Here is a 25,679-nt window from a genome sequence, read left to right as displayed (position 1 = left end):
TCCAGTTAAAGCAGCCCTCTGGTGGGAGGTCCAACCATGTTACTTTGTTGCTGGAACATCTGTTCGAGTGTTCATGATTCCGCCTCTCCTTGGCATGTGCCTCTCTTTTCAGCTTGCCGGCCCTTTCTGAAGCTCTACCAAGCCATGCAGCCTGTGTACACATCTGGGATCTAGTAAGTACCTGGCTCGGGCTGGGTGTTTAGGGTGGCTTGGGGGGAAGGACTGTGAAATGGGCTGTCTCTCCCACACACAGGAAGATGTGGAGTAGTGGGGCCAGTCAGGCCAAGGTCCCCGAGCTGCTGCTCTGAGAGGTACATGGTCCCTGCATCTCTAGCTGCCTCCGGTGAGGGGCTGAACAGTGGAGCCCCCAGGGTAGAGGGGTGCCATTGGTGTTTGGAAGCTGGTCTACTGGAACGTGTTAGGACAAAGTCACCCATGGTTCTTATTTCCCCGTAGCGTTTTGGGTAGCCTCAGAATTTGTATGGCTGCCCGAGTTTGCTTTTCAGTGATGTAGAGAGCACTTCGTTTGCAGTAACAGAAAGTGAGAAAGACGGTAGACATCCTAGCACCCAGAAAGACTCATTTCTTTTCTGGGCTCAAATCCCCACCATCCCCCACCCCCATGTTTCCTCCCATGGGAGGGTGACACTGTGGAAATTGTATCCTCCAATTGTCACAGGAGCAGGGTCTGTCCCCAACTGGGTACCTCTGCTGGTTGAGGCAACCCTAAGCATGACATTTCCAGTCTGGGGCTGTGATGGTGCTAAAATGATTCACCCCAGCTCAGAGATTTCTCAAAACCTTTTGACTAATTTCCACAAGGTAAAGCCTCTGAATTCTGGGTTATTTGTGTAAAACCAAGTCATTTTCTCAGCTTGTACTATGTGCTCACGAAATCGCAGAAGTGTATAACGACTTTTTTCTTGTTCATCTGAAGCAATGTGGGCTCTGAAAACCCCAGCAGGATCCGCATTGCCATAGAGCCTGCCCAGCTGCTGAAGGGTGACATCATGGTGAGTACCCACGGACTGTAACCACTGTCAGCCACCTGGGATAGTGACCTGGATGGCAAATTGATTTTGCCTTAGAACAGAACCATCCAATTTACAACTTCCTTCCCAAAAGAAGAGAAAATAACCAACAGGAGAATGAAAAAACAGCATGATTCCAAAGGGCTTTAATTTGTGACTAAAAGTATTTTAATTACAGTGACAGATCTTTGTCCTTGATCATCATTTATCACAGAGCTCCTGGGTTTGTGCAGAACAAAGTCTCTACTCAGCCACAGCTCCCTGAGTATCTGATCGCCTGACCTCCTTTGTGATCCGAGGCCTCCCAGAGCATAGCATGGAGAGCCAGACTGTAGTGTATCACTGATGTTGTTACAGTGTGGTTATAATGATCAAAACAGTGATTTCTCCAGATAATTCTGTTCTTGGAGGAGATTAAACATTACTTTTTCCACCTTCTGTCTGTCTTGACTATAAAAGATTCTCTATGTGTGAAGTAATTTTAGGAAAGGTTTTGTTAGAAAGCCCGGAAGGCATGCGTACAGCTTCCGACATGTGTAGAATAATTTAGATACGATCTTTTCGTGGTCTTGGCAGACCTGCTTTGTGGAGGTGATGGGTGATTTAGGAGTTTGTGTTACATTTTGTTGTAAATAGCTCACCCAGAGTGAGTACCTCCCCGTTTTCAAGGACAGATAGACTGACGCTCAGACCTCTTTATGAGCAGCGGGAGGTGGGAGAAAACCTGAGATGAGGAAGCTGACTGACTGGAGGTTGGGTATAACTCCCCATCTCCTCTGGAAAACCAATGCCAAGCCTCCATCAGACTGGCAGCTTCTGAGTCTTCCACAGCTGGACAGTGCAGAAGCTCAGTCCCCTGGGAGGTGACTGGTCTCTACTCCAGCTGCCTTCCTCCCTCCGTCCTCTCATCGCTTGTCTTTCCTCACATTCCTCCTCCTCCTCCTCCTCCTCCTCCTCCTCCTCCTCCTCCTCCTCCTCCTCCTCCTCCTCCACTTTTCTTCTTCTCTCTCTGCATCCCCCTTCTCTTTTCGGCCCTCTCAAATTTTTAATTTTTACTCAGGTGTCTTGAGCTTAGTTTGATTGTTGTTGTATTTTTTTTTTTTAATCATTGTTGTTTGGTTTTTGAGTGTCCAGTCTTAGCACTGGACAGAGGGAGGAGAGAGGTAGAGAATGGTTTCCTTGTCTTGAAGATGCCTTCTGGGAACACAGGTTGTATTGGAGAAGGGAAGCTGAGGATGCTGTCTAGGCCAAAAGAACCTAAGTTGGACGTAGCTCTTTGGCTCAGGAAGGCCATGGTGGCTTGGCTTCATGCTTCCCGGTGGGACCTTTCAAGCATGTCTGCCTTTGTGAGGAAGCTCATCCTGTTGGAAAGGGATATACCTGGTCCTTTCTGGGGGTGGATTTGTGGCCTCTGCCTAGTGAGGACCATGCTTTGCGAACATGAGAGGAACAAACTCACGTCACTCTCCTGGGACAGTGCCTGACACTGGGATGTGGGAAGAGGGTGGAGGGACAGGGTGGGAGGTGGACTGCATCACGTCATCCTGAAGCATCTCGAGCCTTGTCACTATCAGGGAAGTAGTCTCTTGGCCTTAAGAGGTCACCTCCTCTCCCCTCTAGAGAAGCCTCTGGTTTAGGTACCCCTTACCTTTCACTGCGCTCCTCATAGCAGGCAGCAGGCAGAACGCAGGCCCCGGTAAACATTGTGTGCACCCGTGGCCACTGGGAAATGGATCTGTGCAGCTGTGGAGCTGTTTGGAGGGTCTGTGGCTGGGAGGTAACTCTTGGTCGCTGAGGTGGTTCAGAGACAAATCAGGTGGCACGGGGAGCGAGGGGAGCTCTGGGTGGGTGAGGAGGTGCTTGCTGGTAGGCATGCCTGGACTTGACTTGTTCCTGACTCTGTGCATCCTGTGGCGCTGGCTTCTGCTTTAGCTCAGGAAAGCGTTCCTGTGGATTGTTGCCATTTCCTAGCTGGCTAGGTGAACGACGGTGTGGGTAGCATCCAGAGGCCACCCAGAGGCAGTTCTTATCACACATCGGTGACCCACGACTATTGAGTTACATTTATAAGCGGACTATTATACGAAGCTGTTGACCTCCGGGACTGTACTGTTCTGTCCCTTTGCAGGAAGTTTGCGCTGATGGTATTTGAACCTTCACAAAACTCTATAATTTCCAGCTTGAACTTGCAAGCAAAGCCGGTGCCGGGTGTGGAGTGATGGTCAGAGGGACTGAAGTGGTAATAATTAATCTCAGTTGTCTCACCCTGTCTTGCTAGAGCTTGGCAGTCAACTTTCCTGCGTCTGTCTGTCCTTTTTGGACACCATTTTGTCTGGAGATGAAGTTAGGGTGTTGGCTTTGCCAGGTGGCTTGCTTGCCACCATTGAAGTAACTTCCTGTGGAGGCTTTTGATGCTTTTCATTCCTCACCGAGGCGAATGGGGCGCTGCCAGGAGTTGACATGTCCCCATGTCCCAAAAGATCTTAAATGAGTTAATTATGTTTAAATGTCACATTCCGTGAGTCTCTGAAGCTTTTGTAGACCATACGTCCATTTATAGCCTATCTAAGCAAACGTTGCTTGCCTCCAGCTACCTATTATCTGTTTAACCCAGGATGTATACTTCTGTGATAAATCTAGACTAGTCTGTCACATGACCATGAGTTTGACTATTAACTTGCATTACTTAATTATCCTAGACAGTTTGTAATAGCAGCTGTTAAAAGGGCTGGAACTAAACCTTGCTTTTTTTTTTTTTTTTTTTTTGATGGGTACAAGAGAGGACTTTATTAGTGAGGTGGAGTAGGAAAGGGGGGTAAACCTTGTATTTTTAAATGGGTTGCATAGGAATGATACCTATACAAGAGATGATATTTATATATATTATATTGTAACAAAAGTGACCTTAAATTTTGTATCAATATGCAAAGATTCTTGCTAATGAAAACCTTAAATCTGTTTCACTATGTAGCATTTTTGTACCACTGTAACACAAATAACCTTATTTGGGGATACCAGAAGCCCTAAGTTGAAGAGTAGAGGAGTCATTGAGTAGTGAGGGAGGGGATCAATGCCATGATTCCGTCTAGGACATTTCCACACTATGTGGCTCCCTCTCTTTATAGCACTTAGAACTGATGAGGTCCTACAGTCATTGAACTGGAGGGATCCAGGCAGGGACAGCAGCCCTTGGGAGCACAAGGCACTCAGAGAGCAGTGCTGCCTCAGAACCGGAAGCAACCTGGGTAAGTGCTTTTAGAAGCAGAGACTGAGTAGCAGTGGGTGTTTGGGTGATCCCAAGAGACCGTGAGCTGGTCCTGGGTGTTCTCCTGACCATGGAGTACAGCCAGGCACAGAGAGCAGGAGCCAGCCTCTACAGGGAGCTGAAGTGAGGGAGCTTCTGGGACCAACAGACCAGGGCCATGGCAGGTCCGGATGTCTTTTGGAAGAATGTTGTAGTGGAGCGGAAGCACGAGGCTTGGGTTGGGTTTGTATCAGGAAGAAGGGCTGTGCTAGTTACTAGAGGAGTTGTGGGCACAGGCCCCGCCCCTTTCTCCTTGCAGGTTCCCCTGGCTGGTCTCACTTTGTTTAAGTTACTGCTGAAGAACGCTGTTGCACTAGGGTACTTAAATGGTGTTAACGTGTGTTTACACAGATGCACACAGATGCTGACATGGATGCTCACAGGTGCTCACGCCGATGCCCACAGGCAGTAGAACTTTCCTTCTCATGGTTCTGCAGATTGGAAGTCCAATGTCCAGGTCCCATAGCTAGTGGGGATTTGGTTTCTTGTGTGTAATGGCACCATGTCCCCGTGTTCTCTCCTACAGGAAAGGGGTCTGGAGTCTCTGCAGGACGCTAATGACATTCCGAAGGCTTAGCCTCCTGACTTCATCATACCCGGGAGCTCCCATATTCTCATTCTGTCCCGGTGGAGTTTAGGGACTACAAACTTAACCCACAGTACAGATTGACCTCTCGCTGCTTGCTCTGGCTGCTGCCTGCCTGGCATTTGTCCTCTCAGGAGCTTCTCTGCTTATCAGCTAGGATCTTCTGTTTGCTTCTGACTAGGCCCCCAAACCTCCTGGTCCCCTTCCTGTCTAATCCAGGTTTAGAAAAGAGAAACTTGAGCATAGACACTGCTTGGTTAGTGGTGGTGTCCTCTCCACCCATGATAGCCGTGGGACCATATCTGTGTGCTTAGCTCACGGACCTGCTAAGACCTTTTGGAGCAGGCCTTCCCCAGATGCCTGGCAACTGCTTTTGAGCTGGTGTTCCAGCTCTGTCCCCTCTCCCACCCCAGGTGGTTCTCTCCTTTTTCTTATTCATACTGCTCCAGACAAGCTACAGTTAGTCCTCTGTAAGAACTGGGGATGGCTTTCCCATGGATGTGTGGGCGTGGTGCGGCACGGAACAGTGTCTTAGATGTGCTCCTGTAGAAACAGAAGCCTGCTACGCTGGAAAATTGGGGTGCACAATGTGTGAGCTTCGGGCTTGAGGGCCTTTGGAGGTGAACTTCATGCCACAGGACAGCCAGCTCCTCACGCATGACTCATTTCCATTAGGAGTGCTGGCAATAGGAGATTCTAGATCTTTCCACAAGAGATACTTGGTTTCGATAAGACGACTTCCTTCCTGTACCCCCTTTCATTCCTCACATGGGATATTTTTGGAATTGCGTTGTGATTTGATTTACACTTCCTGTGTTTACAATTCTTTTCTGTGTGCTCTGCACTTATTTTCTGCCGTGTTATCAGATAGGACGTGGGCAGCTGACGAGGGTATTTTTCCATCGCAGTGTAAGTTTTCCCCGTACACTTCATAGAAATGACCGCTACGAGGTCGACCTGCTGTCTGTCAGAAATCTGTCAGCACTTTAAGTCCGTTGTACTCTGTCAGAACGGCCACGGTGAAAGGACCTCACCCCAGACGGGGTGGCTTGTTCTCTTGGTTTTGTGGGGCTCGAGGTCCACAGTCAGGGTATTTAGCAGGGTCGGTCTTTCCTGACCTGTGTCATAGGTATTTTTCCATAGGTCATAGGTCTTATCAGAATCATTTCTCTGAGCCCTAATCTCTTTTTACCAGCTATAGTTCATCCAAGCCAACCCCGACGGCCTTATTTAAATGCCCTTCATAAAAATGTCATCTCAAGTACAGGCACATTCTGAGGTCCTAGAGCGTTTGATTTATGGACATAAAAGAGGCATTGGTTAGCCCACAGTGAGTGTATTCTAGACTGGGTGGTATGACTGTCAGGCAGCTGTTGGTGACTTGACACCTTTGCTGGAGTTTATCACCGGCCATCAGTGGTGATCAAGTTCCTTAGCCTTTGTCCTAAAACGGCTGCCGTACGAGTTTAGTAGAGACATGCTCAGGGCCTGCCTCAGAGCTTAGACGAAAGTGCTGGATTAGCTGAATGGGCAGACAGATGGCTAACACAGTCGACAGGCTGGTGTACGCACAGAGATGAGCTGAAGTCCAGTGACGGTAGAAAAGACCCTTTTCCCTAGTCAGGTGTGAATGACTGTGGTGCAGATGACTTGCGACTGTGCTCAACCCAGAGGGTGCAAGATCAGGAGTCCCGGGCAACTCTCAGATCCTAGTCTGTGTGGAGCCTGCCTTGTGCCTTAGCTCCTGGTCCCACCTCGAGTTTAGGAAAGAGAAGATGCTGCAACATGTTCTGTGCTGGCGGTGCTCCCATGATGGCGAGCTGAGCCAGTGCCATCGTTAATCCTGTGTCCTGGGCTTTGGCAACTCTGGACTTACCCCGCATTCCTCCTGTACAGCCCTGCCTATTTCTAAGCGAACCAAATAGACACTCAAGGCCCGAGCCAGACCCTGCGGGTCTCACTTTGGTGCTGTCCTTTACTTCTGCCGGTTTCCACCTGTCATGTGTGCTGTGTGTGTAATGTACAAGCCCGAAGGCTGCAGGTTGGGAAATGTGCTAGGCCCAGCTATGCTGGTGGTTGCATTTCTCACAAGGGATCTGGCAGCTACTGTGACTTGGAATGGACCCCGCAAGGGCAGATAGTGTGTGACTAGATTTACCCTCCAGAGCCTGCATTGTCACTGGTCCCCTCTGTGAGCAAGCTGCCCTTGGGTCATAATGGAAGGATGCTATCTGCTTCTAAGAGGCACCTTGTCCCGCTAAGTCAATCAGAATTCCCCTTCATTTCAGTGACTGTTACCTTGTGTGCAGACCTGCTCCTTTTTTCTGCACTGAGACAGGCCACAGAGATAGCAAGGAACAGGTTCAGAAGAAGAAATGGCCAGGTATCAGCTGTAAGTGACTTGGGAAACTCTTGGGAAACAGAACTCTCTGTGATATCTTTTGGCTGGTGACCAGCAGATGGCGCTGTGACTGGAGACAGCAGAGCTAACATTGATACATCTGCTTGGGGCCTTCCCTCTGACCTTTCCTAGTGGAACGCTCCTGTCTTTACAAAGCCCTTTTCTCAAAAGGCTACATTTTGTGATCCTGCCTCAAAGTACGCTGTGGTCAGGTGCAAGGCCCTTCCCTGGGGAGGCTGTCTGAAGCTTATGTAACCCGCTCAGGAATTCACGCTGCTGCAGGCCCGCCAGGAACCTGGCAGGAAGCCTGGGGCTTGAGCCAGTTTGCCCCCTCCCCGGCTCAGCACTTGGTCCAGGGCTTGTAAACATCTTTCCATCTGGCATGCTCTATCTTGCTGCCCTGCCTGGGCAAACCACAGCCACTTGTACTTTGTCTTTATGGTTGCTGGCTTTGTGACCAGTGACTGGGCTTGTGAATACAGGTGAAGCCTCCTTAAGAGGTTGCACAAACAGCGCTGGTGTTTGTTTTTTTCTTACAGTGGGCACTTGTGTATGGCCAGGGAAAGGTGGAATTTTGCCCCCAAGCTGCCCCAGCAGAGGCCCTTGATGGATCTCTATTGGATCTCTGTCTTATTATTTTGGGATTTTCTTTTTTTTTTTTTTTCCTTTGTTATGCTGTGGACCTAGAACTGGGTCAGGTCTTCATCCATGCTGTCACTGCACCACAGTTGGGTTTTTGTTGTGACCCAAATCTCTGCTTGCCTTTCCTTGCTTTTTGTTCGTGACTTGACAGCGTTGGGACCCTGGAATGACGCTCCGTTCAGAGGGAGATCATGCCATTAGCCTAGAGAGCCCCACCAAGCCAGCATGGACCAGGGTGGGACTTTTTATTTCTCTTGGGGATGCTCGAGTACTCTGATCGTTTTGCTCAGAGAATTTAGGAGGAGTTTTGGGTCTTCCCTGTCTGTGCCCAGCATGTTGGGAGGAGAGTGGAAAGTTGACTTTTTAAGAGTGTTTAAGAGTTGACTTGCCCAGCTTAGACCTTGTTCTTCCTCAGCCTTCCAAGGGCTGGGATTGCAGGCATGTGCTACACACTTGGCCTAGTTAGGTACCTGCCTTTAGCTCAAGGGCTCAGCTTCTCACCTGGTCCTGGGGCCCCATCATCCTAGCACACAGTTGAGGGTTGTAGATGTATCTTCGTGCAGATGTAAGGAAACAGATTAGGTTTCCAGACTGTTCACTCAGAGCACAAGAAAAGACGACCACTCACGGTCCTTCCTGTGGCGGTCGTCACTAACAGCGCGTTTGAGTGCCGGGATTCCCTTCCCAGAAGCTCATGCTTTTAAGTTAATTGTTAAATAGAATAGCTTGCCTGGCTGTTTATCGGCCTGTATGTATGATTAGCTCTGGGACTTGCATGGATACAGACATCCAAGGGTGTTCAAGTTCCTTATAAAACAGCTAACTGCTTGCATACAACTCATGCCCATTTCCCGCATATTTCAGATAATTTCTAGATTGTTCATCCATCCCACCTGCTAATACAGTGTAAGTACCATGTAAAGAATACCCCTCAGAGTTTAGGGAATGGCTACGAGGAAAGTTGATGGAATCTGTAGGTACGGTGCAGTCTGCCGATATGGGCAGGAAAGAGCAGATATCATGGAGATGTCACACAGGTAGATTTGTAAGGTCTCCTAATACTTCATAGCTATATACTCTGAGGAGTAAAACTGCTCTCCACCTTACAGCGAAAGCATGAACAGTTCCGGGAGATTGAACGTCCCCGAGTAATGCGTGCTTCTGGTGAGCTGGGGGTCAGTGCAGATGTTCCCGTGCTCCTTGGGTGGGTCTGTGACAGTCATCATTCAACCCAGTGCTTACCACAAAACCGTGACCGTCACACCGAATGGTCCCAAATGAAAATACTCTAGAATCTCGAAGCAGAGGATCAGGGCATTTTAGAAACATTCTGAGGAGACTCGAGTAAGTCAGTACACGTTAAAGCCAGAGAACCAAAGTGGATTTGGATTGCCTAGTGATCCTTATAAAATGCTTTCTGTCTTAAAGAGTGGCCTCTGGGGCCCTGTGTCAAGCACTGTGTTGTCCTTTCTACTCAGTATGCAGAACAGTTCTGATCTTTGGCCACCGAGACCACAAAGATTAATCGGTACTGATACTGAGTGGGTCATTATTGGACCTTCTTGTGGGTGATAGAGGTCACCCAGATCAGGGCCTTAGCTAATAGACCTCTTCTCAAACTCTGACCTGTTGTATTGGTGGGAGGTCTTGCCTGTGGGAGGTCTTGAGAGAGGGGAGTGTGATGTGATGGCTGTGTGTGTGTGTGTGTGTGTAACATTGTCAGAATACCCACAGGAGAGGCCACAGGAAAACAGCATAGCGCTGCTCAGTGACGGATCATTCTTGTTGGCAATCCTGGGAGTCTTTGAGACCCTGTGATATGGTAAATAAGAATTTCCAAGCAGGAGATCGCACCAGGCCCAAGGTACCTAGGAGCTGCCCAGCCTGTGGGTACCTATCCTTTCCCTCCCACGCCTAGGATGCCTGGGTTGTGAGTCAGAGTGTTCATGTGTAGCTGAGGGATGGCCAGAGTAGAAGGTGTACTCGGTTACGTAGCCCCGGGAAGGATCTGGGGAAGAGGAAAGGACTAGAGAGATGAATACTGGTAACTTGAGTGGGTGGAGGGCGAGCAGAGCCTATTGAGAACAGAAGAGACGGTGGCTGTGTCACAGACCCTGTGCTGGGGCTGTGATCTCCTGATGCCCATATATTCACCCAGTCAGGACCAAAGGCCACTCCCTCCCGGTAGCCCCTCCTCACTCACTCTCATGCATGTGCTTGAGTGGACCCAGGAGATCTATGTCCCCTGCTTGCCCCGACTTCCTGAGACCTTCCTCTTCAAATATTTATTCTCCTAAGTATGTATACAATTTAAGAGCAAGACTGGCTTGAAAGGGACCTCACTTTTCCTCTCCCGTCCCTACCCTGACCCTGGTTACTTCTCTTCTTCCAAGGTAGCCAGAACAGAGCAGGGCAGGGTTAGGGGGCCCTAGGGCCTTATTGGAGGACAGTGTGGCATCGTCCCTGGATGAGAGGGCCTAACCCTTCAAGGGCAGTCAGTGTGAGCCATGAAGGCCCAGAGGAACGTTCTGGAAGGATGTCTTTGATCCTAAGGACCATCTTGGGTTTGAATTGTGCTGAAGTCAACAACAGAGGACAACAGAGAGTAGAAGACCTCCTATTGGACTCAGCCTGCCATTGGTTGCTGGGAAATCAGGAGGGCTCTTGGGTTTTCTTCGTTCCTGATTGTGGATAGACAACTGCACATTTCCTGTGCCAGGACCACTAGAGATGTGGTCTGTGTCTTTAACCTAGCAGAGGTCGCTTGGGAGGAACCTGTGCATGTTTGTCAACAAGGGAGCATCCCTTGCAGGCTGTTTCCTGGTAGATACCACAGTGTAAACAAGTTTTGGGTCTGCCCAAGGGCTGTGGTGCCCAGCCTTCCTGCCTACGCTCCTTGGCCTTTGATTTTCTGGCGTTTCCGTGGGACAGTTTCTCTGGTAAGAGGATGCAGCTGTCATCTGCACATGCTCTTGCCTGGTTGGTGGATATTGAAGTTTGGCGCCTTGCTTCCCATTTAGATTCCTGAAGCATGATGCTTTCACGCCGTCCTTCACCAGGAAGAGTCTATATTACATAGGCAAGCCTGCCTACCACAGTCTCCCATGGCATGGTATACCAACTGTGGGCACTGTGTAGTCTCAGTGCTGAGTTCAGTTCAGTCTGCCTTGGACCCCTGGAGACTCTGGCAAGGCACTGCTGGCTTGTGGTTCTTCCTCTGCCCACTGAGTGAGGTCTTTTTTACAACATGTCTTCTCCCCACGGTGGCCTGGTGTGGGGAAGCCTTTGGTAGCAATATAAGACAGGCTGCACCAGGCACTCCACTCTGTGCTCCTACCGTTCCTGAACCCTGCTTGTCAACATAGCCATCCAGGGGGGCTTGAGCTGTGCCTGAGGTAGGATGTCACAACTTCTGTTCAAATACAGAGGTGATTCTAATACTTCTTTCAAATGCCACCTCCAGGAGCCTGGGCACCTAGGAAAGGGAATAGCATCAATGATAGTCTTTGTCTGGGCCTCCGTCTATCTGTGAACTCCCCCCTCCCTTTCCCATCCCCTATCCCCTCATGTTCTAGCCTATACTGAACAAACAAGATGACAGCAATAACCGGTGTTTTCATGGTGTGAAAACCAAGAGGCTTAAGTGGCAGCACGGAGATTTTAGACGAAAGGGAAATGTCATCACAGTCAGCTGTTAAAAAGCTAGATGACGGACCACAGATGCCTTCTAACACAGATGGGTGTGACCCATCGCAGGGCAGAGGACTGTGGTCTTTAGAGATTTTCCCCCTGTTGAGCAAGGGGGCCACAGGGAGACTGGTAGTGGTGTGCTATCTGCCTCCGTGGTATCTTCAGATGTGAACTCCTGGCCACAGCCGTTCAGAGGCCATACCATCCACACGTCTGTGCTAAGTAGCGAGCTCTGCCCCTCAGCCATTGCCTGTTTTTCTCTTCCCCTCCTGAACTAGGTGAAATGCTATCACAAGAAGTTCCGCTCGGCCACCCGCGATGTCATTTTCCGCCTGCAGTTCCACACGGGAGCTGTGCAGGGCTACGGGCTCCTGTTTGGGAAGGAAGAGCTGGACAGCGCCTGCAAAGGTGAGCCATGAAGCCCTCCGGGACGTCAGAAGCAGCGTCCTTCCCTGTCTGCTGCCAACATAAGCAAAACTGGGTTGATCTGTGGATGAACAGCTCGGAGAAACCAGGAAAAGGCTGACACTCTGCGCGTGAAGGCGTTCTGTCGCACGCAGCTTTGGGAACAACCTTGCACTGGCTGGGCTGGAAGGGCAGGATCAGTGTGAACACAGTGTGGTGTGGTTCTTTGTTTCAGATGACCGTTTTCCTGACTATGGCAAGATTGAGCTGGTCTTCTCGGCCACACCTGAGAAGATTCAAGGTAGGTAACTGGCAGGACAGTGGGCAGCGGGACTCTAGGTCAGGCTGGACCCTGAGATTATACTAATACCTCCCGTCTTGGCATTTACTTGAAAACTTGACCATGTGTCCGAGTGTGTCCGTGTGTATCTGTGTGTGTGTGTGTGTGTGTGTGTGTGTGTGTGTGTGTATGTGCGTGCATGCGTGTTAATTGTGCTGTTGGAGACCTTGTGTATTCTAGGCATGCCCTACTACTAAGCTTGGTCTTGAATTATTATTATTTTAGATAGCATATTGGATAATAAGGGGTAGGTGGCTCTGAAACAATAATGCTCACTTGGGAAGGACCAAAAGGTAGTGTGACTTGCCTAAGGTGACTTCACTAGGGAGCCCTTGCAGGCTGGGGTGCTTTTTGGTGTCCCTGAGGGTTTACTTACATCTATGAGGTTTTACCAAACGCTTGCTTTTCCCCCTCAGAAAAAGTGTTTAAAAAAGGGATTTCCGGTACAGTATATTAAATGTCTGTGTTTCAGAAAATATGTTTAATGACATATATTACTGCTGTAGTGAAATATTCTGATCTGTTTTCAGGCCTCCTGTGTGTGACAGTTTCATGCGTGATTACTTTGTAACCTAGCCTGTGACACCTGGTCATCCCACCTCAACCTTCCCAATACTGGGATTGATTGTAACAGTGTGTCACCGTGCCTGGCTACAGGATCATTTTTAACTCCATTCTTAATTACTTAGAAAATGATCACTCTCTTAGTAATCTCCCTGTTACAGATTTGGGTAGGAACCGTTAAATCCAAGGCTCACATGTCATTTTTTTCCTGTGGTATTTTGAGATGCTGGGCTCTGCTAAGTAACGGTTGTGCCCCTTAGGATCTGAGCATCTGTACAGTGACCAGGGAGTGACCGTGGACTATAACACAGCAGACCCCCTGATTCGATGGGACTCCTACGAGAACATGAGTGCGGATGGAGAAGGTGAGCACCACGGCTTGTAACGGGAGCTCAGGAGTGGAGCTAGCGTGTTCATGGCTAGATCCGCAAGATGAAGATCGCCCTGTACTAGTCCAGAAGCTACACGTGCATGCTGCTGCTGGTATTGAAGGTGCACAAAGGATCAGGCTTGGTGAATTTAGATCACGGACTTTCAGAGCTGTAGCGCATGGAGGGCTGGTGAAGCCTCGTGATAGAGCCGGAAGTGTGTTCTGCTACAGCCTGCTGCCTTCCATTCTTTCCTTCCTGTATGCGCCAGGGAATGTCAGGTATTGGACAAGGGCAGCGTCTACTAGCTGTGTGTTCCCAGGGTCCTGGAGCTTCGGGCACTGTGTATGTTTGCTTGTTATCCAGGTTGTAGGCAGACACCCATTCTCTGATCACCTGCAGGATGATCACTGGAGCTCTCTGGGGATACACAAAACAGAATAAAATTGAAGAAAGGACAGCTGTCTTCTGGGGCCACTGAGGGAAGCCCTTAGGGTTGGTTTCTAAGAAGTGGCATCCAAATTCCTTTGGTCTTTAATCTTTTCTGGTGTTAAATTTAAAAATAATACAGTTTTGGTGGGTGATAGTGGCACACACCTTTAATCCCAACTCTTGAGAGGCAGAGGCAAGTGGATCTCTGAATTCGAGGCCATTCTGGTCTACAAAGTGAGTTTTAGGGCGGCCAGGTCTACACAGAGAAAATCTGTCATGAAAAACCTAAAAACAAATGAAAATCCATTCTATCATGGTTATGGGGAGCGTCATCAGTGTGCCACATCTCGTGTGTGTGTGTGTGTGTGTGTGTGTGTGTGTGTGTGTGTGTGTAGTGTGTGTGTGTGTGGTGTGTGTGTGGTGTGTGTGTGTCTGTGTTTGTGTGTGTGTGTGGTGTGTGTGTGTGGTGTGTGTGTCTGTGTTTGTGTGTGTGTGTGGTGTGTGTGTGTGGTGTGTGTGTGTTTGTGTGTGTGTGTGGTGTGTGTGTGTGGTATGTGTGTGTGGTGTGTGTGTGTGTCTCTGTGTGTGTGTGTCTGTCTGTGTGTGTCTGTGTGTGTGTGTGTTTGTGTGTGTCTCTGTATATGTGTGTGTTTGTGTGTGTGTTTGTGTGTGTTTGTGTGTGTGTGTTTCTGTGTGTGTGGTGTGTATGTTTCTGTGTGTGTGTGTGTGTGTCTGTGTGTTGGGTGTCAGGGCAGTTTGCAGAACTTGGGTTTCTCTTTCACGTGCATTCTGGAGATCAAACTCTGGTAGTCAGCCTTGGTGGCGCTAATCAAAGACCTAGGACTGGGTCTGAGAGGGTGCAGGAGAGCACTGGCTAGATTAGAACTGGAGAGCCATGTAGTGATGGAGCCCGTAAGTGGCTGTACAGAAGGGTCACCAAAGACCCACTAGGACATTTCACTGGTGTAGTCTTTTATATTTTTAAACTATTGACTGAGACTCAGATCTGTGTAGAGAAAGAAAATTGTGGTCATGTTTGTCAAGGTCGTTTCATCCTGATGTAACACGTCAAGTGTCAGCATGTGGAATTCTCCACACCAACATCAGCTTCTTGTCAGTCACTAAATGGAAGTCTGGGAAGACCTGGGAAGATGACATCTGTGGCCAGGGCTAGATTTAACAATTCTGTGTCTCTCGTGTTTGTATTGGAGTAATCATGTGCCTTTCTGTGTTGGGGAGGGTAGAATTTCAACAGAAGGGATTGCTGGGATCTCAAATCCATCTGGATCTGAAGTGGCGCCAGGGGTGAAGTGTGAAAGCTCCGGGCGTTAAAACACAGGTGAAGTTCGGAGGTGAGCAGGCAGGTGTAGACAAGGCGAACCCTTTCTATCCACATTTCTTCCCAGTGTGATTCATTCAGAAGCCTAATCCTTCAGGTGCCAGCATAGAAAAACAATTATACTTGAATACTTTCAGAAAACTTAGCACCGTGCCTCAAAGACCCACATCGGGATTGCTACGAGTCCCCAGCCAGTTTTATTCGTGCGGGATTATTAGTCTTAACCCAGAGGGTATGTATGTCCCATTGATGTATGATGGTGTGAGACACAGTCCTTTCCCATCGGCCATGCTTCTGCTGCCTTCTGTTGGAGAAGACTGACAGGCCGCCTTCTGCAGGCCTTAAAGGCTCAAGGCAGGAAGAGTAAGGGGTGCTTTGGAGAACACTATAGGGGTACTAATCAAAGTACTGGCCCTGGGACGGGGAGGAGATGGTGACCAGACAAACCATTAGCTGGAATAGAAGAACCAGAGAGCTATGTAATGAAGTAGCCAGCCAGTGGCTGTGAACAGGAACCACCGATGACCAAGGACATCTCGTCAAGAATTCTTGCTGGGACTGTGGCATTCTTCATAGGACGGAAGCAGATGGAATACCCCAAGAGCCAGTGTCCAAAGACTCAGTTTAAAGAACGGAAGAGTGACTGGGGCTTGTGATATGAGGGATTTCAGTCTGTTGTCACCTCACGTGCATTGCTTTTGGCTTGTGTGGCAAGCAGATTGTTAGACAGAGGACCAGGTGCCTCCCCTCACCTGACATCTAGGAGAGTCAGAGAGAGGAAAGGGCAAGGGAGAGAATCGAACCATTATATACATGCCTGCAGAGACTGCTCCTCCACCATGGCCCCTCTTTCTGTGATGTTACAACCAGAGGCAGTAATAATCCAAAACCCAAAGACAGCCATCCCACACACTCATGGCTGCTGGAAGCATTTTGCTACTGTTTCAGTCTGTTCAGATGTGGTAACAGAATGTCAGCTTTATGTCTGGCCCAGTCATGGGGGCTGGCAAGGCAAGATCAGTGTGTACTTAGGTCTGGTTGCATACTGCTGTGTCTTCATGGCTGGATGGTGGTTAGGAGAGCTCTCCGGAGCCCCTTTTGTAAGGGACTCTTCCCATCACAAAGGCTCCCCTTCCAGGCTTAATCTCCCGCTAATACCTTCTCATTGGATGCCAGTTTTCAAAGTGAAGGCTCTTGGAGGACCACAGACATTCAAACTACAACAGATAAGACATTCAAATTACAATAAATAAGTATTTATTGAGTGAGACATTATTTCATCTTTAGGCATTTATTCTGAGAGTTCCCCTTGGAGTGATTTTCCCCTCTGTGCCTCCCAGGCTGGACAACATGATCAGGAAGGACAGCTTGGATTGCAGGTTTTGTGGTTTCATGTTCTGGGACTCCTCAGTTGGATGATCTGGCTGGTGGCAAATGAAGTTCTCTGAGTAGCCGAGGCCTTGTTCTGAGGCCAAATGGTCTACACAGGCACACAGTGTAGTCATGCGTTGGCTACATTGTTTTTTAGCAGCACCTGGCTACAGTCAGCTCAGACCCTTGAAGGATGGCAAAGACTATAAAAACCACTGCTTCTCACATCCCACAGATTCTCTTGGGCTGGGGCTCTACCCGAAACAGTGCTCCAAGGCCCTGGACCTGTATGAACAGCCAGCTATACCATCGCAAACGTTAAGTTTAGAAAATTGGGTCAGGGTGGCGGAAGGAGGAATAAGAAACAGTAGAGTTTTCTATATCTGTATTTTTTTTTTCAAAACGCAAACTATCATTTTAAAAAAGTGCCACCCATGTTATGCCTGGAGACAAAGCACTTATCATGGCTGTACTTGAGGCTCGGTTTCTAAATGGCACACGAGTGGCTCATACGCAATTTCAGAGCCTAGGTTTTTGTTTGGTTTTACTTACCTCACCTGCCCGAGCATGTGTGTGTCTGAGAGCAGCTTCTCCCAGGCCTTGCTTTGTCTCTTCTGTTGCATGAGACAGGTTACCACAGTGCATTGGATCCTGTCACTGCCACCCTGTGGGACTTCTTTATGTTTCTACTCTCGCACCCAAGACCAAGGCCAACGCAGAGTAGAAAGATCCATTCTCGTGGCTGGAAAGTGAGTCCTTTTCGATGTCCCCTCTCCCCCCAGCACCGTTGTCCTCCTTAGCACCTCCCAGGCAGGGAGGCAGGACTCCTGTGTCTAATGCCAGGCAGCTCTTGGCTCTTGCCAGGGGTCTGCAATCCCTGGCTTAGATCCCTGGACAGAGCCACCCCTTGGCAGGCAGAGAGCGGAGTCTCAGCTACGTGTCTTGCCAGGGCCCAAGCCTCAAGCAGCATTAGTCCTGACAGCTGTCGGGAGCTTTGAGGAGTAAAGGGAGGCTTGGCAGCCTTTGAAACATTTTCTTTTAGCTGAAAAACGGGGTATTACAATGCCCCCTTTTTTACTCCCTACCCCGCCTATAGTTTCTACTGGTCTTTAAAAAAAAATGGAGATGAAGTATTGACTTGAGCTGCGTTTATCTCTAGAGATGCCCGCTGCCCTGGAATGAGCCCTCCACAGCTGCCTTCTGTCAGGGCTCACGTTAGGAAAGCTCTGTGTTCTATGCCTGATGTCCCACTTTCCATACAGAGAAAAAAAGCCATCCCTGAATGTGTTCCAAGGAGAGCAAGAGGGCACACATTCTCCAGTGTGAGGGTGTACATCCCGTCTTCCTGGTCTCACGTGTCTTTAGTCCTGCTGGACAGTGGCCTGCTATGCTTGCAAGCTGTGGGCCACTGGCCTTTCCAGAACAGAGAAGAATGTCCTGGGGTGGCAAGGTGCCAAGAAGCTCATAGTGTGGGTGTGGCTGCCTTCAGTGAGCCTAACTGTGCTACTTCATCTTTTTAAGAACCTATGAGCCCCTCTTAGAGACGAAAGGAACAGCAGTTCCCGAGAAAAGCGAAGAGACAGGGACATCGAGGGCCCTGGGAGTCTCTTGTACTTTACTGTTGGCACTGCTAGTTCTCCATTCATAGGGCCAACACCGTGTGAAGAAGAAACATGTCTCTGGATGCTCCACAAGAGCACCCCCATCCTACTGATGAAGAACTGCCCAGGAGGGGAGGGGACCCCATGATTCCAAGAAGTTAACAGAAACCAGGCTGAGTGGGACAAAGCGAGCTTATCTGTCAGACTCCAGTAGCTTCCTCCTTTTAGCAGCTGTTAAAACTTGCTTTGCTTTTCCCAATCTTAATACTCCCAAATCCCCCTACAAAATGACAACAGCCGAATGGCTACGTCTTGACAGAGCATGTCCACAGCCCTGTGTACAGCATGGCCAGCGTTTATGACCCAACTTGTTCTGACCAATGGGTGGTTAGCGAACATACTGAGCAGTGGATCTGGCCATCTTAGGACTGCAGGTTACTGTGAAGGGAGTGCAGACTGAATGCCCTAGGGACTGTCTACTCCACAGCCGCAGAGGGAGCTTTCACACAGAACAATTGCAGCTGTGTAGGAAGCCAAGCCCGGAGATGCCCTCATACGCTCTGCTCACCCTTAGATTGGTAAGGGTTGCTGTCAGAGTGGGAGGTCGATGCGAGGAACCAAGGGTTTGGGAGTGGCCCAGCAATTCTCACGTGCAACCCCAAGCCACTCATGGGTGTTCCTTTTCTCTGGTCTTATTTTGATCTGTGGCCTTGTTACCCATCCACCTCTGAGGGCCTGAAAACACCCCATGCTTTCTATGGCATAAACAGTCATGAGGAGATTTGCCAAAGATTATGATATCTACTGGATATCACTGTGATGGGAGTGCCTGTGCTGTAACGAAACGTAGCTAACACAGTTGTGCATAAGGAGGCTGAGGCAGCAGAGGGGCTGAAAAGCAGATGAGGACTACGTGTATGCCCCAGGGCAGCGATCTTTTGCCATGGTGCAGTGACGAGGGCGATGCCAGTCTGTAAGTTGAATAGGGCAGGTGACCTTCAGAACTTTCCATCTCGTGCTGCTGGCTCAGTCAACGTTCCTGTCCCCATGATAAAATAACCAGGAGAAAAAAATGTAAAGCCCCAGAGGTTTATTTTATCTCACAGTTGAGAGAGTTCTCAGTCCATTGTGACAGGGAAGATTGGTGATGGCAGCTTACATAAGGCCGTTCTTATCTAATAAGAAGCAAAAAAAATATGTATGGGAACCAGGGCAGGTATAGCCTCCGAAGACTTAACCTCTAGTGAGCTACTTCCTTCCTTGTTTCCTTCCTTCCATCTATCCATCTGTCTATCCATCCATCCTCCCATCCATCCATCCATCCATCCATCCATCCATCCATCCGTCCGTCCATCCGTCTGTCCTCTCACCCATCCATCCATCCACCCACCCATCCATCCATCCATCATCCATCCATCCATCCATCCATCATCCATCCATCCATCCATCCATCCATCCGTCCTCTCATCCATCCATCCATCCTCTCATCCATCCATCCATCCATCCATCATCCATCCATCCATCCATCCATCCGTCCTCTCATCCATCTATCCGTCCTCTCATCCATCCATCCATCCATCCATCCATCATCCATCCATCCATCCATCCATCATCCATCCATCCATCATCCATCCATCCATCCATCATCCATCCATCCATCCATCATCCATCCATCCATCCATCCATCCATCCATCCATCCACCCACCCACCCATTCTCCCATCCATCCAGCAAACCCTGGCTTCCATCCAGGAGTACTTTTATTATTGTTGTTGCTGGTGTTGTTGTTTTAATTCCCAAGTGGTACTAGAGAGGCTATCTCAAAATGAATGCCATCCTGTAGTGTTGAACTAAGTGACCTTGTGAGTATTGAAGTGATGGCCCCAGGATCCTGAGGTGGCACTGAGATTTGAGTGGATTTGACCTTTCCTTTGTCCTCCCTTTTCAGTCTCCCTCCCAGGAGGAAGCAGGAGCACCCTCGGGTACTTCACTCCACCTTCCAGAGGGGACGCTGTGGAGTTTGGAAGGTGAATGGAGGCTGGGATGGTTTCCATGTCTTTGAAGTCCTGCTGTCACGTGTCATCATGCTCATGCTACTTTCCTCTTAGCACTGAAGTCCCAGGCTGCATCTCCAGCTCTCTCTGATGACCTCACCCTCTTAGCTAACACACACAGTGACTCAGCCTTAAGCCTGTATTTCATCCCCGGGGCTGGAGACCTTTGCACTCCAGTCTCACCTGTGGCACTAGCAGCTTAGTTCTTGCTTTGCCATTCATCGTCTTTCCTGAGATGTGAGCCACAGTGTGGCTCCCTCCGTACAGCTCCTTTTCTCACTTCCCAAGTCTTGTATGGAAACCCTGCTGTTATGAACGTTTGCTCTTGGATGCCTTCCCAGTGTTTCCCGCCATAAGGTACAAGCGACTGCACAGCGATGTCCCAGGTACACCTGCCTGGCTCTCTCCCAGGTCCTCCATGGGAATACCATCCCTTTCAATGCCAGGAAGATGTGAGGTTGCAACTTTATTTCTACAAAGCCCGAGATTGTGTTTCTCATCTCTGCTGAGTCCAGAAAGAGTTTGACTACAATATTTGCTCAATGGGATATACGACAACAGAGAGAGGAAGCTATGATTAGAGGAAAGCCAGTGGTCATTCCCTTTGTGTATTAGCTCGTGTGTTCCCAACCCCTGGAGTATCTACCCCTCCCTCTCACATTTGGCTGAATGGCAAAGACTCTGGCAGCCCCCCTCTTCTCTTGGAGATTTAGAATATACCAGATAGGACTGCAGATCAAGCTGTGTCCTACACACTTCTCTCTTTTGAAAATGCTACAAATTAAGAAGTCCCGGATGAGAACATTTGTCTGTGAATGCATTTTAAGGGCAAAGGGAAGAACTTGTAGAAAAAAAAAAAGAAGTTCATCTAGAACAGTCTTTTCAGGTAGGCCCTCTGTGTAACCAAGCATCCCTCACCCTGTTTTGCTTGTCAGAGCTGCATGCCCAGCTCCCTGTGTCCTGAAGCTCTGGACTGGGAGACTCTACCCACATGCTTAGTCCTTATGAAGGGTCTCCTGCTGGTTGCAGTGGGCTTGTTTTGGAACAGTGACATTTCCAGGGTCAGTAGTTTTCTGATTTTGGTTCTGTAGCTTCGGGACCCCATGTTGGTACTTAAGGGCCATCCTGTCTCCGTCCAGCAGCCTCCCATGCAAGCCCTCCTTTAGCCTCTGGTCCCACCTCTGTCTCTTTATAGTGTTCATATTGGGTTCTCGTGTAGAACTTTATTCGAAGGTTGAGCTCGGTCTTTGGCAGTTGGAAACCAGCGCCCTGCCTGCCCTTTTCTGCTATCTCAGAGTTGAGATTATTTTTTGAGGCTCACATACAAGAACGTGATAGCAAACACACACTGCGACATTTAAACAGTTTTGCCGTACCCTTGCGGTTCCAGGAGGGGAGGATACAAATAGTTTGAGTGTTATAGGTTCTGTGAAGGGCAGGGCGTGAGGATAGAAGGAAAGGTCGAGTCAGGGAGTGTGCTCTGTGCTTGAGCTAATCCAGCCTGGACTGTGAGACCCTGGACTGTAAGACTTTTAAGCCATCAAGCTATTGGAGATTCCAGGTTATTGTCATGATCACGTCTGATGTTATGTAAAAGGAGCGAGCATTCAGGGACCTCAGACCGCAGATGTACTTGGTTTACACTGTAAATGGGAACGGCTTTGGCTACATTTTGTGGATAAAATTTCTATTTATACATGGTATTCCTTTCTCCCACAGGGCTTGGACGGTCAGGAGAATGCTTTTTAAGTAGAGCAGAGTTCTGAAACCCCCTTGGGTTTCGCAGAATCTCTTTTGCCTCATTGGAGAGCCAGTGTGGTGGCCTATGAACCAGAGCAAGAGACAAGTAGGGCTCCTTTGATGCGTGAATCAAGGATGATCAGAGCAAGTTAGAAAGAACTGATTGGTATATAGGTCAGAAGAGAGCGGTGAGGGAGCCAGGGAGGTACCGAGGCTGAGGTTAAAAGCTACAGCTTTAAGGATGAAGGCTGCAAGAGGTGGGCCAGGAATGCAGAGAAAACGGTTTTGTCCACACTTGGCTGTTGCAGCTGTTTGGAATATCCCAGACAGGGTGGGCATTTTCATATAGAAGTTATTTCCATATGCCAAGAGCGAAAATGAGCCTGTTTTTGTCACCAGGGATGTTAGAATCAAGCTGAGTTCTAGAGAGTCAGAGCCAGGGAACCAATCAGACGGATGGATGTCTCAGGAGAGCCGTGGAGATAGCTGTGATAGGTGAGCTTAGACCAAAGCTGATATGGATGTGGGCACAGGGCTGATCAGGACCAGGACCTTGGTGAACAGGGCACCCTGAAGTATAGGCTTCTGGAGATAAATGAAGTTTGATGGATAAATCTCGATTTGGGACATTTGGAGAGAGGCAAGGGCTTGGGGATAGAGTTGCCTAGGAGGCTCCATGGAGACCAGAGTCGGGCCAGTGGGTGAAAGGATATTGCAGTGAGACCTTGGGGCTCAGTGTTGTGGGCTGCAGGGAAGCCAACTCAGATGGTACAATCTAGAGAAGACCAAGGGTGAAGGAAACAGAACACTGGGGGCCAATGGACCAACGAGATCAAAGTGCTGGGGGACTCAGTAGTTGCGCCTGGAGGGTTGAAACTTTCTGCCAGAAGATACTCCCCTGTCTTCTAGGTCTAGAACATTCCCATCATCCTCAAATGGAACCTTATGCATTAACGGTCATTTCTAATCTGCTTTCTCTGGTCTCTGGAAACCATTCATTCTTTCTCTGGATTGCCCCATTCTTGGCATTTCACATCGGTGGAGCTACTCAGTCTTCTGGGGCTCACTCTTCCTGTCCCAAGTTCTCAAGGTTCATCTCTGTATCTCATTCCTCCTCATGGCTGACATCCCATCAGAGCTCACACTAGGCCATCAGCCCATGTGCATCTGGGTCACCACGACTCCTGTACAATTATGGATTACGTGGCTATGACCATTCTTTTGCATGTGTTGCCATTAGGATATTGTTCCGTCTCTGATATTACCAGTCACTCTTTCACTCTCTCCTCTTGAAGCGTCTTGTCCCTTTCTGGGTCCCCACGCCGGACTCACATCAACCCTTTTCCAGGTGTCCCGAGTGCCCACTTGGCCAACCATTCTCAGAGACACATGAGAAGCCCACTCCAGCCTTCTCTTCAGTAGATATATTATTTCATGCACGGGATCGAAACTTCCCAAGGTTAAAGGTTTGGTGCCTTTCAAAGCCCCCAGGGCCACAGAGCTGCCTTCTGGCCCGACTTCAGCAAAGCTTCAAAGGACCATGTTGTTTCGTGAGCCCGCAATGCTCACAGCTTAAGCAGGCTCATGTAATCAAAACCCACTCCCAGGGAGTCTGTGGAAACTGAGAGGACGTTGGCACACCTGCCTAGTGGCCACAGCAGCAGCAAAGCAGGGCTGGAGGCCAAGTAGATGCTGGTTGGTAAAGACTCGGGGCAGCAGCTCATTTATAATGTTGTCACCTGCACCCTCAGATTATAAAGATAGAGGACAAACCTGAGCTCGAAGTCACCTCCACCTCACTGTGACAAATGGGGAAAAGAGACCACTTATGGGTGGGCTGTACAGGATTTCTTGGTTTCTCTGTTGTTGCTGCCCTCGCCGCTGTTTTTCCTCCATAAGTTTGGGATCCAAAATTTGATGTTCAAGGTTCCTGTGCCTCGGGAAACACAGCAACGGCTGGACATAGTTAGCTCAGACCCAAGGAGGCCTCAGATGCTCTAAAGGGACCCGGGCATTCATTTTAGTCCCCGAGCTAGGTTATTCAAACATCTCCTAATCTTTTTTCTTTTCTTTTTTTTTTCTTCCTTTGATGTGGATGCTTTGAAGGGAAAACAGGTTGTGATTAGTAAATCCCTGCCTTTATGGCAGTGTCCTTGCTCGCAGAACGAGAACAATGACTTTGCTTCCCTCCTTGGGAAGGGGTGTTACTCAATACCCTCTCCCGAATCCCACTTTTAGTAGGACTTCTTGCACAAGAAGCGCATTATGTCCTGTCGTGGAGGAGATCCTTTCTCCCGAGGGTGAACGGAGTTTATCAGAGATCTTGTAAGCTGTGTATGCTTCTGTTGAGGTCTCAGGTGATTTATCGAAGATAAGTCTTGCCCTCCGCCTGTACACCTAGCCCGGACTTGCCCTTCTTCCACACCGAATGACTGGAGACATCTGTGAGGGTTCGCACTGTGCTGTGGGAACCTCACGGAATCAGAGAGGCTCTGATTGTGCCTGTTCTCTCTGCTTAGAGTAGAGGCATGTGTTTGGGCCGGGACTGGTTTCAGCCAGGGAGAGAGGGCATTGGCTGAAGCCCACCTAAGTTGGATATGATGGCGGCCTGAGATGGAAAAGGCTCGCCTGTAGAAATCACAAAGGTTAATATCGACACCACCCTCTCTGCCACAGGGAGCATAGAAGACAAGCAGCTCTAATAAGGGGGCTGTCCCGCAGGGGTTTTCTGTTTGGATCTTCTAAAGAAGGCAATAAACAATAAAACTGGTTTGTGTAATGCATGGGTGCTGGCCACTGAGCAGAGTGTGGAGGCCTCTGGACCCACCTCTCTCAGCCTGAGGAGTTCAGATTTCACCAAACCTGATTGCATCAAACTCCGCCCTTATGTTTACATTGCTTGGGCCCTCTTGGGCAAAATCAAAGTCCCTACAGCCAAGGAGATTTTTGCCTTCTGTGCTAGCTGGAGTGGGAGGCAAGGTGCTCTGGGAAGGAGGCGGTACCGGGATGCTGCCCAAGACTCTTTCCTAGAACCGGTCAGACTCTCTGTACTGAAGGAGTGGTCGAGGGTTTAGAGGGAAGGTAAGCAGTGAACGTGTGTTTGCGAATGTCTCTGTGTGGTGCCCTCTGAGACTTGCGAGGTCCCCCTTGATGCTGGCCAGAGAGAGCTGCAGAGACTGTACAGCGGGATGTGGAGAGGATCTGACATGTCCAGCAGGGTTGATCCAGGAGTGCTCGCAATCCTGACGAGCCTGTCATACCTGAGGGAAACGCTCAGGGTGGCTTGAGGCAGAAGGGTCTGTTGTGAGGCTCGTGCTCAACTCTTTTGGCCAGTTCTGGTCTCATCCGCCTGGCTCTATGGCTCATCTGCCCAGTTAGCCTGTCCCGAGGCTCCTGTCTTCTATTTTTCTTGGCCTGAATCTGTTTCCTGTTTAAAATGTCTTCAGGGAGCTGGGTCAGAAGGCTCCAGGATAGACGCTGTGACCCTGTGGCCAGCATTTGAGGGTTAGGGGTGTGTTTGTATGCTAGGGGGGCACCTGGTCCTGTTTTGGACCTGCTGTCACAGACCTTCCTTCATTGCCATATTCTGGTGCCTCGCCCAGGAAAAGTCAGGTGCCTTAGATTCCAAGCGCTCCAGCTGCTCTTGGAGGAGGTAGGGTGTGGGGCATAGTTTCTTTCCAGAAGGTCGGCACGCTGCTGACCTGGTGTTTCTGTGTGGCAGTCGTTCTCGCTTTTGCTTCCAGTCCTTTCTTCCCTGATTTACATTTGTCCGAGATTGCAAAGCCTCTCTGATTTTTCTCCAGTGTCCCTCA

The 25,679-nt window shown here is 49.3% G+C and overlaps 1 protein-coding gene across 14 annotated transcripts in view; it reads left to right on the top strand.

Annotated features, from left to right (window-relative positions):
- Positions 1 to 25,679, top strand: part of Tns3 (tensin 3) — a 232,534-nt gene that overhangs the window by 133,810 nt on the left and 73,045 nt on the right. For 12 of the 14 annotated variants that reach the window (XM_087583884.1, XM_087583894.1, NM_001170459.2 and 9 more), the window contains 5 exon segments: positions 113 to 173; positions 938 to 1,013; positions 11,933 to 12,062; positions 12,295 to 12,360; positions 13,224 to 13,328. In XM_087583884.1, coding sequence (XP_087440010.1) covers positions 113 to 173; positions 938 to 1,013; positions 11,933 to 12,062; positions 12,295 to 12,360; positions 13,224 to 13,328 — 438 coding nt within the window. 14 annotated transcript variants of the gene reach the window in all.

Source organism: Rattus norvegicus, chromosome 14 (genome assembly GCF_021556685.1).
Source record: "Rattus norvegicus strain SHRSP/BbbUtx chromosome 14, alternate assembly SHRSP_T2T, whole genome shotgun sequence".
Classification (NCBI taxonomy): Eukaryota; Metazoa; Chordata; class Mammalia; order Rodentia; family Muridae; genus Rattus; species Rattus norvegicus.
Note: the sequence above shows the minus strand (reverse complement) of the source record. Positions and strands in the feature narration are given on the sequence as shown.